The following is a 13,838-nucleotide window of genomic DNA, read 5'->3' on the forward strand; positions in this document are numbered from 1 at the left end:
GACACCTCGATCTTGAACTTTTTTTATTAGCTTGCATTGTTTATGCAAAGTGGGAGTAGGTATGTTCATTGTTACACGCTTGCATTCTATTCCAGTCAATCTCACCCCCTCCATCATTCCTTTTTGAAATTTACTTTATTGTTGTTTTAGAGGTGCCATACAGGGGCGTTACCTTTATATACATCAGGTAGTAAATACATTTCCTTGCTCATAGGGTCATCTATTCCTTCATTCTCTCCCATTCCCACCCTCCCATCTCCATCCACAAGTTGCATAGTTCACTTTCATCAATGTCCTCTATTACTCTTGTTCTTGAACTTTGAATCTCCAGAATTGTGAGAAAATACATGTCTGTCATTAAGGTACCCAGTCTATGTGGTACTTTACTGGGGCCTAAGCAAACTAATTGAAGAGCTTAGTCAGATTTTCATTTGAAAATCCAGGTCATACTAATATCTGCTTTCTGTCAGGTTTTCACTACTAATCTTAATTGGGGGGGCGGGGTTATGTTAAACACCAAAAGGGTAAGAGAGCACTTGGAGGAAAAACTTGGGGCCATTGTTTAGAAAATCTTCAGTTCTGTTTTGAGCTGTTATCTCAGTGTTCCTAATAATACTTTATTGGAAGATACAAAATAAACTACAGAGTGCAAGCTGCACGTCTGACCAAGGATGATATTGAAGAACTCTAAAAATTCAATTGCAAAAACCAAATAACCCAATTAAGAAATGGGCAACAGATCTAAGGAGACACATCTCAGGAGAAAACATACAAGTGGCCAACAACAAACACAACAAGGCTCTATACTACTAATCATCAGGGAATTGTTAAACTACAATGAGATGTTAGTTTTCTGTAATAAGAAATTGAAAGGGAATACCAAAATTGGGAGACACAGGGTAAAAAAAAGACAAACAACTACAAAAGCAATACTTGCAAAACTGTTTGGTGTAAGTGAACTGAACACCTCAGCGGGGGAAAGGATAAGGGGGAGGGGGGAGGGGGGGGGTATGAGGGACAAGGTAACAAACAGTACAAGAAATGTATCCAATGCCTAACGTATGAAACTGTAACCTCTCTGTACATCAGTTTGATAATAAAAATTGGAAAAAAAGAAAATAAATCATTTATAATCCTAAAAAAAATAAAGAATGAATGTTTGCAGTAAAAAGATAAACAAGTGTTGATGAGCATGTGGAAAAAGGGAAACCCTCATTTGCTATTGGTGGGAATATAAATTAGTATAGCTAATATGGCAGTAAGATTGGAGGTTTCTCCAAAAAGTTAAAACCTGAATTATTGCATAATCCAGAAATCCTACTTGTGTAGATATATAGCCAAAGGAAATTGAATCCTTGTGTTAAAACAGCTATACCTACATCCTCATGTTTACTGCAGCACTGTTCCCAACAATGAGGAAATGGAAACAGCTTAAGGGTTCATCAGCTGATGAATGGATGAGGAAAATGTATATTAACAATGGGATATTATTCACTCATAAAAAATGTACTAGCGTCATTTGCAACAACATGTGTGGAACTGCAGGTAATTGTGTTAGATGAAATAAGATAGATACAGAAAGACAGATATCACAAATTTCACCCATATGTGGAAAATAAAATAATGGATCACATGGAGATTGAGGGTAGAATGTAGAATGGTGGAGAGCAGAGGTTAGGAAAAGTAGAGGTGAAATAGAGATGGAGAAAGTTCAATCAATGAGTACTGAAGTAAGGAAAATGGGTCTGGCTCTCTAATAAAGACTCGGGATTCGGATTCTCAAAATGTGGCTTCTCTGTTTTCTTATGACTGGATTTGCAACTGAGACTTGGCTTACACCAGTATCAGGTTACTTTTAGGAGTAAAAAGATATATTGTGCTTTACATTGTAGAGTGACTATAGATAGATAGCGATCATTTTATTTTAAAAATTTTTATTGTAAAGGTGATGTACAGAGTGGTTATAGTTATATTAGTCGGGTATTGAGTAAATTTCTTTTTGAACAATGTCACTCTCATTTTGTACTATGAATTTTATATATTTGTTGTAAAAGTGATGAACGGGGGTTGTAGTTATATAAGGTAAGAAGTACATTTCATTTTGAACACTGTTACACACTCCCTCATTTTCTTCTGCTTTCCCCTCCCCACTCCCCAAGTTGTAAATTTTATTTCCAACATAGTGTCTAGTGAGTATCATTGTTGCATTAGTTCATCATTTGTCCTGCTGTTTCTGTGATTCCCTTTCCTTTCCACAGTTCAGATAAGCTTATCTACAAAGGGTGTGGGAAATTAAAACAAAAAAAAAATAGAAGTAGCTGCAAACAGAACATAATAAGAACCACTTGTTACCAATTCTTGGAGTTCATTTTTGTTTTTACTCCAATGTTTGTTTTATCTTTATTGTAAAGGTGATGAACAGGGAAGTTACAGCTACTTAAGTAAGTACATTTCTTTTTAAACACTGTTACCTCTTCCTTCATTTTCTCCCACTTACCCCTTCCTACTCTCCTACCCCTCAAATTGTGTAGTTCATTTCCAACATAGTGCCTAGTGAGTATCATTGTTGCATTAGTTCATCCTTTGTCTGGCTGTATCTATGATTCCCTTTCCCTTCCACAGATCAGGTAAACTTATATACAATACAAAGGGCAAAGAAAACTAAGAAAAAAATGTAGAATTAGCTGCATACAAGACATAATAAGAACCTCTTGTTTCCAATTCTTGGAGTTCATGTTGATATGCTTCATCATATATGGTCCTATGCACCTAGTGATTGGGCTATTGAGATTCCTTGTTAAGAATATCAAAGACCGGGGCGGCCATTTCTCTCTTCGCTCACGGGCTCGGCTCGTAGTAGCGAATCCAGTCACGGGGGACCACCGGCGGCGGCGCGGCATGGCGGTGGGCAGCTGGGGACCCTGTAGTATCTGCCCGTATTCGCGCTGAGTTTACTTTTTTTTTTTTTTTTCAAATTTTTATTATCAAACTGATGTACAGAGAGGTTACAGTTTCATACGTTAGGCATTGGATACATTTCTTGTACTGTTTGTTACCTCGTCCCTCATTCCCCCGTCCCTCCTCCCCCTTTCCCTTTCCCCCCCATGAGGTGTTCAGTTCACTTGCACCAAACAGTTTTGCAAGTATTGCTTTTGTAGTTGTTTGTCTTTTTTTACCCTGTGTCTCTCAATTTTGGTATTCCTTTTCAATTTCCTAGTTCCAATACCAGTATACACGGTTTCCAATATACTCAGATAAGATTACAGAGATAGTGTAGGTACAACCACAGGAAGGTGATACAAGAACATCATCAATAATAGAAGCTACAGATACACATGGGACGTTGAAAGTAGTTACAACTGTGATATAACAATCGTTTCCATAACATGGTGTTCATTTCACTTAGCATCATCTTATGTGTTCATAAGGGTATAGCTATTGGGCCTTGTGATGCTCTGCTGTGACTTGCCTAAACCTGTACTAATTATTTCCAATAAGGGAGACCATAGAGTCCATGTTTCTTTGGGTCTGGTTTTTTCATATATCTCTTGACCATTCTTATTTCCTCTTCGGAGAAGTTTCTCTTTAAGTCTTTAGGGCACTAGTTAATGAGGTGGTTGTTTCTTTGGGGGATTTGTTTTTGGGGGGATTTAATTTTTGAGCTCTAAGTATATTTTAGATATGAGGCCCTTGTGTGTTGTATGGCCAGTGTAGATCTTCTCCTAATCTGTGGGCTTTCTATTTATCTCGCAAACTATGTCCTTTGGCATGCAGAAGCTCTGCAGTTTAATGAGATCCCATTTGTCCAACCTTTTTTTGATTTGTTGTGTTTCTGGGTCTTTACTAAGGAAGTTTTGATCTGTGCCAAGGAGCCCTAGTGGTTGCCCTATTCCTTCCTGTAATATTTTCAGGGTGTCTGCTTTTTTTTTTTTTTTTTTTTTGATACATTTGGAATTGATTCTGGTGCAGGGTGATATATAAGGACCTAACTTCAGTTTTCTACAAGCCAGTTTTGCCAGCACCATTTGTTGAAGAGGCTGTCTTTCTTCCATCCCACTTTTTAGCTTGTTTAGAACTATTTTCAATGAAGCTGAGAAGTATATTTATGCATTTCTTTGTGGGAATGTTCTAATTTCCCTTGAGTAAATACTTAGGAGTGGGAGTTTTGATTCATATGGTGTGTTTAGTTTGGTAAGTAACTTTCAGAGGATTTTCCAATGTAGATCTACCATTTCATATCCCCAACTGTGATATCTAGTTGCTCAGATCTTTTCTGTCACCTAATTTTTAAAATCAATTTGTTTTATGTATTTGAACCATTCTTTTATCTATGGTGGCATCTCCTTGTGATTTTCATTTTCACTTCTATGATAAATGATGTCAAGCATCTTCATGAGCTTCTTTGGCATCTAAATCCTTTCTTGTGAACTGTATAGCTAAGTCTTTGTCCTTTTTTTTTTGGCGCAAGTACTGTGGCTTGAACTCAGGGCCTGGGCACTACACCTGAGCTTTTGTGTTCAACCACTTGAGTCACAGATCCATTTCTGGCTTTTTGGTGGTTAACTGGAGATAAGAGTTTCTCAGACTTTTCATGCTCAGGCTGCTTTGAACTGTACTCTTCAGATCTCAGCCTCCTGAATAGGTAGAATTACAGGTGTGAGCCATAGGTACCCAGCTTCTTTTGCCCATTGCTCATTGAGTTATTTGTCTTATTGAGTTGTAAGATATTTTTAAATGTCTGGATACAAGTCTCTGTCTTTAAACAAATCTGATTTCCTCCCTGTAAAGCAAACTTAGGATGAATGGGTGGGGGTTGCCAGGAGGAAACCATAATATAAGAAAAAATATCCAATCAAGTTTTCCAACTGTAATAGAATGGGCTGCCCCAGGAGTTGATAAATTCCCCATTACTCAAACATAAGCTGGGTGGCTAGTTGATAGAGGTGATAATGTAAAACTAATTTATGCATCTTTAGACCACCATACCAAGTAACATCTAAAGTCCCTTGAACTCTGAAATGTTATGATACTAAAATAAAAAAAGTCAACATCATGTTAATGATGTAGATTTATTAGTTGCATCAGCAATATAATATGTGCTTGGTAGAATTCCTGCCATTTCCCCAGCCAATAAATCCTGATCCATAAATCCCATGTATACAACACAGAATCTCTAGTCCCCTTTAGAATCCACTGTGACTATCCCTGACATCATGAAAGCAATGGATCTACTTAATCTAAATTACACATACAGACTAACAATTCTAAGCTAGGAATGAAGCCAAAGATTATTCCCCAAAGGATTAGCCCTGTATACTTCTTTACCAGACATGAGTGAATCAGTGCAATGCTAGGTAGACACCCAAAAAGAGCTAGAAACCAACTGGTGCCCTCCTTTTGTGAAGCCATGGTATGCATGCCTCCTAAGTCTATGTAATGTTTTATTACCATAATAAATTAAATCAGAAAATCAGAAAAATAAATCAGTAAGTGTTAAGAAGAAAGACAAAGGGAAAAATACCCTTGGTGTTTAATTCCTGAAAATATCTCTGATACATTCACACATTTTAAACATTTAAATTAGTTCTCACAAAAAACCTTCTCAGTCATGTATTTTAATTTTATGCACACAAAACTTTAAGTATACATGTCATACATGTGTTATTTGGAAATATATTTAAGCATATTTATTTTATATATGCACATGTTCATGAATTATGATTGTATATATATGTATATGTACATATATATACATACACATATACCTTTACACACACAGGCATGCAGGCATACCCATGTTTTTGGCAAGTTAACCAGCTTCTGTAGGAGATTTGTTTGTTTTGTTTTGTTTTTTGTTGCTGTTGTAGTAGGGAGTGGGGGTGGTGCTAAAGATCTAGCCTAGGATTTTTAACATGGTAGGGAAGTGCCCTACTACTAACCTATACTATCAACCCAAGGGCACAGAATTGCTGAGTAGCAAATCCGGAGTTCAAAACCCAGTCATCTGAATACCAATGTATTTTTCAATCAATGCCCAAAGCAGATCAAGAAGGGGAGGCTCCCTTAACATTCATAAACATGGGAAATCTCTGTATCTTATTGACTTGGTGTTGTTCACCAAACCCTAATACACACTGACCCAAAAGCTCTTTGAAACTTAGAAATGTTGAGTTTTGTTTAATCTGGTGTGTAACTCAGTGGTAGAGCACTTGCATAGCATATACTAGGGTCTTAGTTTTATCTCTAGCACTGCAAAAAGCAAATAAAAACCTAAATGAAATTTGCTTTGTGTAGTGACTGGCAGAAGTGTGAGACTCATTCCCACCCCCCAAAAAAACTACCACCCAACCTTTACAAAATAAAATATAAAATATGAATTGATGAATGGTAAATGACTAATGGATGAATAAGAGAAATATGTATACTTTGGATTAAACCCTGACTTATTTATTGATCATTTTTCACACATTTTTATTAGCATGGATCAGTTGTACAAGGTTTCATTTTTGACATGCCTATATATGTATATAATGTGTCTTGGTCAGACTTACCCCTACATCACTCCCTCATTTCCCCTCCCTCATCCCAAACCAATCTCAGTAAGCTTCTTTGTTCTATTTTCACACAAGTACATAAAGTATTTTGACCATATGCAGTTCATTTGCGCTCTCTGTTCACCGGCCCTTCTACCACTGGTACCCCACACCCCAAGACAGGACCTGTTTTACATTCCTGACATTCTTTTTGTAAGTGTATGCTAATTATTCAAAGAGGTTTCATGGTAGTATTCCACACAGGTATCTACAACACTAATGAAATCTATCCCCTCATTTACTCTCACTTTCCCCATCCCTAATCAACAGCTTTCCATGCATTTTGTTTGCCAGCTTCACTCATAGATGTTATGTAATAGCCTCAACCCAGAAGGCCATGTGGACACCAAGTCATGTATAGCAAAGTTTATTGTCAGGAAGCTGACAGGCTGACCCTCTCGGGCATAGACAGCACTTGTCCTTGAGTAAGGGGGTATATGGCTAGGGGGCTAAGGGTGGAGAATTTCACTAGGGGTGGGGAGTGCTCTGCAATCTGCTTTATGTGAGACATGGAGTTTGTGAGGTGTGTGAGAGCGGGGAATTTTGTTGTGGTGGGGCTAAGCTTTATGGTTGTGACTGCCTATGTTACCCCATAAGATAAACCCTGAGTCAGCTAATTTTGGGGAAGGGCCTGTGCCACCAGATTTGGGGAAAGGCTATGCTTTACAGCAGGGCCTAAGGGAGTGAAGTGACTTCTAAGGTGGAGGAGGTTAGGCTGACCTTGGAAGTTAATATCAATAAGTCATACCCTTTCAAAATATAGTGCCCTGTGTTGGTTCCAGAATTTGTTCCCATCAGCAGAGTGACTACTAAGGTTTACCTGGTTAAACTCTGGAAATAACGAGAAAATTTCAAATGCTATCAGTAGGAAAACATGAAGTGCCCTTAAATCCTTGGTCATGCCCTATCTTGTCTTCTTCATTTTTCAAATAGCTGAGAGACTGACTATGCATAGCTCTTTGTTAGAGTTTATAAAGCAGAGCAAGTTAAGTAAGGCAGTGAATTCACCATTAAGAGCAACACCTCAGAGCTAGATGCCTGTAATCCTAACTACTCAGGAGGATCTGTTCGAAGCCAGCTTGAGCCAGAAGTCCGTGAGACTCTTATCTCCAATTAACCACCCCTCCACCAAAAAAAAAAAAAAAAAAAAAAAAAAAAGCCAGAAGTGGAGCTGTGGCTCATGTTGTAGAGTACTAGTGTTGAGGGAAACAAAGCTCAGGGACAGTGCCCATCCCCTGAGTTCAAGCCCCAGGACTGGCACACAGGCATGCACGCACACGCACACACACACACACACACACACACACACACATGCATGCACACCGATCAACACTTCATTGTTAAGTATTCTGCTCAAAGGGAGAGGTGACTGCCAAATTTCCCTTTATCATAATCTGGGGATTTCTATCCTGAGCCAAATTGAGCAATTTTAGTGAAGACTCTTAATTTCTAAAGCTATGACTAAAGTTCCTATTTGAATTACAGGTATAATTGCAAGGTGTTCGTCTCCACCTATTTTCCCCCCTCTACCAACACAAATGCTTTTAGTTGTCAACTGATATGAAAGATATTACAGGAAATAATTTCTTTTTAAACCAAACAGTTTCCAACAATAGCTTTTAAAGAAAAATATATGTTAGATAATTGCTACAGCAACAGCCTTTTTTTATTTATGTGTCTAAAAATACGTAGAAAAGATGCTTTCCTTTCCTTTACCCCCACTTAGGTGCTTATCTTGTTCATTCAGAGTAGTCTATCTGCTAGATTTATTCATATCCACACAAGAATGTGTATGCAAGCATCACACACACACACACACACACACACACACACACACACACACACACACACACACACACACAGAGAGAGAGAAAAATCGCTCATTTTCCACTCCCTGGGAGCAACACCTAACAAAGGGAGCCTGCTGTCCAAAGATGTTGCTAATGACAACTCCATGCTCCTTAGACATACAGTTTCAGATTCTGTAATTTTCTTTATCAATGTGTTTATGAATTACTATTTTAGGGAAAGAGCTCAAGTTGTTAGTGTAGAAGCTATTATCAGAAGGGGTCGTTCCTATTACAACACAGTGACTAAACAGAACAACTGCATGCATGGTTGGAGTTTTTCATTGGGATTTGGTTTTGTTCCTTATGAATGATTTCTGTTCCTCTTGCAAGCCTTTGCACGTTATAGAAGGAAAGGGGAAAAAGACATTTGAAATGTGCGTGGCTTATCATGTGGTAACACTGCTTCAGAGGCTTCTGACGCCCCATGACTGTGATTGTAACATGTAAGTGAAATGTTCTACTCTACTTGTTTACCTAAAAAGAAAAGATATTTTCCATTTCATTCCAATGTCAATGAGTAGTAACAGTTCAGAGGTAGGGTTCATACACTGTTGGGTTTTTCTAGTGATCTGAAACCTCCCTGGAGCATCAAACTTAAATAGAAAGGTTCCAGGTGAACAAATGCAGTCATGGTATTCAGTATACACTATGTGGGAAATGAACTGTGTAACTTGTGGGCAGAGACAGGAGGAGGAAACTGAGGGAAAGAAGAGGAAGAAGTGACATTCTCCAAAAAGAAATGTACTCATTACCTGACTTATGAAATGGTAACCCCTCTATACAACACCTTAATAATAACAATAACATTATATTAAAATATAATAATAAAGCAATGCAAATAAAAATGTTCCCCTCCCTGCAGTTTATAAAGATAGTAATTCTAGGCATGTAAGTCAATTATAAAGAAACATTTTAAAGCAGAGAAAGAATGGAGTTGCATGTATTTGAGACCATAGCTTAGGGAAGCAGGAGGAGAGAGGGGGAGGAAAAGAGAGGAGAGAGAAGTGGGGGGGATATAAATAACGAGACTTGCCTGTAAACAGTAGTCAATTCAGGGTATTGGCAGAGATGAACCTGCTCATAATGTTGGAGAAGAGCTTCCTCCTTGTGATGGTAGACTGGGTAAATGGCCTGCCTATAAGGTACTACTTCAGAGTGACCTGGGAGGGGTGGTGAGCTAGATTCTTGGGCTCCATTTCAGATTACTGATTTAGAATCTTTGGTAAAAGGACTGGTCATATGCATTCTAATAACCTTTCTGGGTGATGGTGAGGCAAGCTGAAATTGGACAGTTACTGCTCTAAGGAAGAATGATCTGGACAGGTTCTGGTTCCACTGTTTCTATACCTTTGCTGGGTAGCTGTCACCAAATCATTTGACCTCTCTGTGCCTTCATTACCTCTCTGTAAAATGAGAAGGTTGAACTAGATGATCTCTATACCCCCTCCCAACACTAAGATTTTTTTTTATGAAATTTGCAGTCAAGTCCCTCTTAGAATAATCTGCTGAATGCCCATGATTTGTTATTTAGCCTCAGCATCTCTCACTTTCCATTCATCTGTTAAAAAATATTTAAAGTTTATACAAATCCTGGGAGCACATACAGAAATGAGACACAGCCCTTTCCTGTTGTATAGTTAAACTGTACCAAGCAAAAGCCACCCATATCCCATCTCTGTTATTGGAATAAAAATATGGTTAATGCCATTAAAACACTGCCAAGTGGAGTTGGGCACCAGTGGCTCATGCCTGGAATCCTAGTTATTCCAGAGGCTGAGGTCTGAGCGTGCAATTTGAAATCAGCCTGGGAAGGAAAATGAGACTCGTACCTTCAATTAACCATTAAAGGACAGAGTCATGGACTTGTGGTTCCAATGGTAGAGTACTAGCCTTTGAAAAATCCAAGGGACAGGGCCCAAGCCTTGAGTTCAAGTCTTAGGATGGGCACACAAAATATAACAAGTGTAAGAATTTTACACAAAAGTGTGAGAAGTAAGTACTCAGTGGTTCAGGTGACCCAAATTGGTTACCCTCATTACCCTTGAAGTACATGATGAGAAGGTAAAAATACAATTTGTTTCTCCTGATCATTTTAAAACCAAAGGTCCCAAATTCCTTTTTCATACTGAAGGAACATGAGTGTTTAAATAAGTTTCCCTGTATAACCCTTAGCAAGTCAAACAAAGCCATAGCAAAAGATTACACATGATGAAACAATATAAAGGACTTGGTTAAGATTTCATAAAGTCGTCTGTACTGTGGAAGGAGAGCACTCTCAATCATTGATAAGAATGTAAATCAAAGTGGCTGGAGGTGTGGTTCAAGTGGTAGAATGCCTGCCTAGCAAACTCAAGACCCTGAGTTCAAATCCCAGTACATAAACTGCTTTGTTAAATGGCAAACAAAATTTCCATACATATAATACAAAATTAAGAAAAGTAAGGGGCAGGGTGGGTTGGAAATGGTTGGAAGGAAATGTTGAAAGGGTACCATAGATTGAGATGCAGTATTCATAAGCTACTTTGTTGAATGGCAACTCCTTTGTACAGCTACATAAAGATAATGAAAATACTTAATTAAAAAGAATGTAGGGGCTGGGGATATAGCCTAGTGGCAAGAGTGCCTGCCTCGGATACACGAGGCCCTAGGTTCGATTCCCCAGCACCACATATACAGAAAACGGCCAGAAGCGGCGCTGTGGCTCAAGTGGCAGAGTGCTAGCCTTGAGCGGGAAGAAGCCAGGGACAGTGCTCAGGCCCTGAGTCCAAGGCCCAGGACTGGCCAAAAAAAAAAAAAAAAAAAAAAAAAAAGAATGTAAATGAAATACAACTTTTCTTAGTGGCAATTTGTCAATATCTACCAAAAGGCATACTGTTTGTCCTGGGAAGTCTTCTTCAGGAAATTAATCCTACAGATGTTCTTTATTCATGTGTTAATATCATGCACAAATTATTTATTGAAGCATTATTTATGTTAGCAAGAACAGGGGAAAATTGAACTTCCACCCAAGATAGGCTGCTTTAATAAATTGTACTACATTCAGGAAATAGAATCCCTTGCAACCTTTTAAAAAGTGAGTGAGAAAGGTCACTGCTCTCCAAGTCATATTAAGTGAAATTATCTCCAATTTAAAGTAAGCTCCAAAGAAATTTACTGTTTATTGTGTGTGTATTTATACAAGCATATAAAAATGAAAAGATATGGAATGATACACACCCAACACCAAGGAGGTGTTTTGCTTTAGGTATACATGGGGTGAACACTTGGTTTTTGTTTTATAGTGCTTATTTCGACATTTTTATAATTGCAAAAATCAAACACATATGCAGCTCTTAAATGTTGGAACTTGGAGCATTGAGGTTTTTTTTTCTAGTTCATCCATAAATATACAAGAGATTCAGCTCCATTAACTCGCCCTTGAGTCATATTTGCTTGAGTCTTTCTGATGAAGTGTAGACCCCGCCATAGAAGGACTCACAATGGAAGTCTTGTTATTTTGGTATTCTCAGCCCCATGGATCCTAGGCATTGTTTAGACAAGAGCCCTAGAGATTCTAGACATGTTTATGTCATCCCAGCAGACCCAGCCATGTAGACTTGGCCTCACAGAACTCATCCCCATGGGACCCACAGGCCCTGCTCACTTAAACTCTGGTTCCACAACCCTCAGCAGTGAAGATACTTCATGCACGTGCATACACAGGGCCAAACCCTAGTGGCATAGAATACCAAAATTCTCAAAACCAGATGAGCTTCCCAAGAGGTTAAGATTATGAAAAGAAAAGCAATGACAATAACTGTATAACTGGTTCAAAGGCACAACTCACACTTTTTTCTTGGCCTTGGGACTTGAACTTGGGGCCTGGGCACTGTTCCTGAGTTCTTTTGCAAAAGGGTAACACTCTACCATTTTGAGCCACAGCTCCACTTCTGGTTTTCTGGTGGTTAAATGGAGATAAGAGTCTCCTGGACTTTCCTGCGCTGGCTGGCTTTGAACTCCTATTTTCAGATCACAGTCTTCTGAGTAGCTAGGATTATAGGCGTGAGTCACTGGCACCCAGCCAACTCACAATTTTGAATTGTGTATTCTGTAACTTACAGAAAAGAACCTGGGATTTAGAATCAGAAGTACTGTATTGAAAACCTAGCTACATTATAGACTATGACTTAGATAAATCAATCACCACTGATAGACAACTAACAACCCCATACTATTATCACAAAGCTACTTAGAAAATAAAAATGAGTTAACATATGTGAAAGCATGTTGAAATCTCTAAAATGCTTTGCAGATTGTATTACCATTACATTTCAGCACCGAGAATGGCAAAGATAGTTAAATTAGCTTCGCCTATGTTATCACAAAGGACATGCCCTCCATTTGCTCAGAGACTCTCATGGCAACATTTTTAAAAGAATACAACTTTAAGAAAGTCTCTGGTTCAGAATTTGACATGATTTTCTGGGTGCTGATAGCTCACACCTGTAATCCTAGCCACTCAGGAGACAGAGATGTGAGGATTGCGATTCAAAGCCAGCCCAGGCAGGCAAGTCCATGAGACTCTTAACTCCAGTAAACTACTCTGAAAAAGCTGGAAGTAGTGCTGTAGCTTAAGTAGTAGAGTACAAGCCTTGAGCAAAAGAAGCTCAGATACAGTGCCCAGGCCCAACGTTCAAGCCCCAGGAATGGCAAAAAAAAAAAAAAGGGAATTTGACACGATTCATTTCTATGACTGCATAGGAAACTAGTAGCAATGATCACTTTACAATAATACTGGAAAACTCTTGGCAATAGGGAAATAACAGACATTTATCACTGAACATGATGATTTTTTGAATTCTTAAAAATGAATGGATGAAGAACATAAGCACTATTTTTTTTTTATTTCAGTTATCTACCTCATACTCTACCATGCCATCTTTGTGTTCTTTGCCTGGACCTACTGGAAGTCTATCTTTACACTCCCACAGCAGCCCAACCAGAAGGTAAGACTATTGCTTACTTCACAAAGGCTAAGAACAGAGAAAAGGTGAGACGCCAGTAAATTAAGGAGAGGACAAAAAGAGGAACAAGTAACCTTCCATTACAAAAGAACATCAAAGTGATCTTTTGTTTTTTCCTTGAGGTCTTACTATGTTGCTCAGGCTGGCTTCAAACTCTGAGGCTCAACTGATTCTCCCACCTCAATCTTCCCAAGTAGATGTGACCATAGTCACCATCAGGCCTGACACAGGATATATAAAGGTGATAAAAGTGTCTATTTCATCACAATGAAAATAGACTGAAGATATAAATCTAAGACCTAAACCTACAAAATTTTTAGAATGAAACTTAGGAGGAAATCTTCATGACCTTAGACTTGGCAGTGAATTCTTACCTATGCTATAACAGAGGC

General features: G+C 38.5%; 1 protein-coding gene across 1 annotated transcript in view; it reads left to right on the top strand.

Annotated features, from left to right (window-relative positions):
• The window catches only part of Zdhhc15 (zinc finger DHHC-type palmitoyltransferase 15), a 126,438-nt gene that overhangs the window by 26,664 nt on the left and 85,936 nt on the right, over positions 1-13,838 (top strand). Inside the window, exon 3 of the mRNA XM_048335959.1 lies at positions 13,334-13,428. Within this exon, the coding sequence (XP_048191916.1) occupies positions 13,334-13,428 (95 nt within the window). The remainder of the gene's footprint in view (positions 1-13,333; positions 13,429-13,838) is intronic.

This window comes from Perognathus longimembris, chromosome 28 (assembly GCF_023159225.1).
Source record: "Perognathus longimembris pacificus isolate PPM17 chromosome 28, ASM2315922v1, whole genome shotgun sequence".
Taxonomy (NCBI): domain Eukaryota; kingdom Metazoa; phylum Chordata; class Mammalia; order Rodentia; family Heteromyidae; genus Perognathus; species Perognathus longimembris.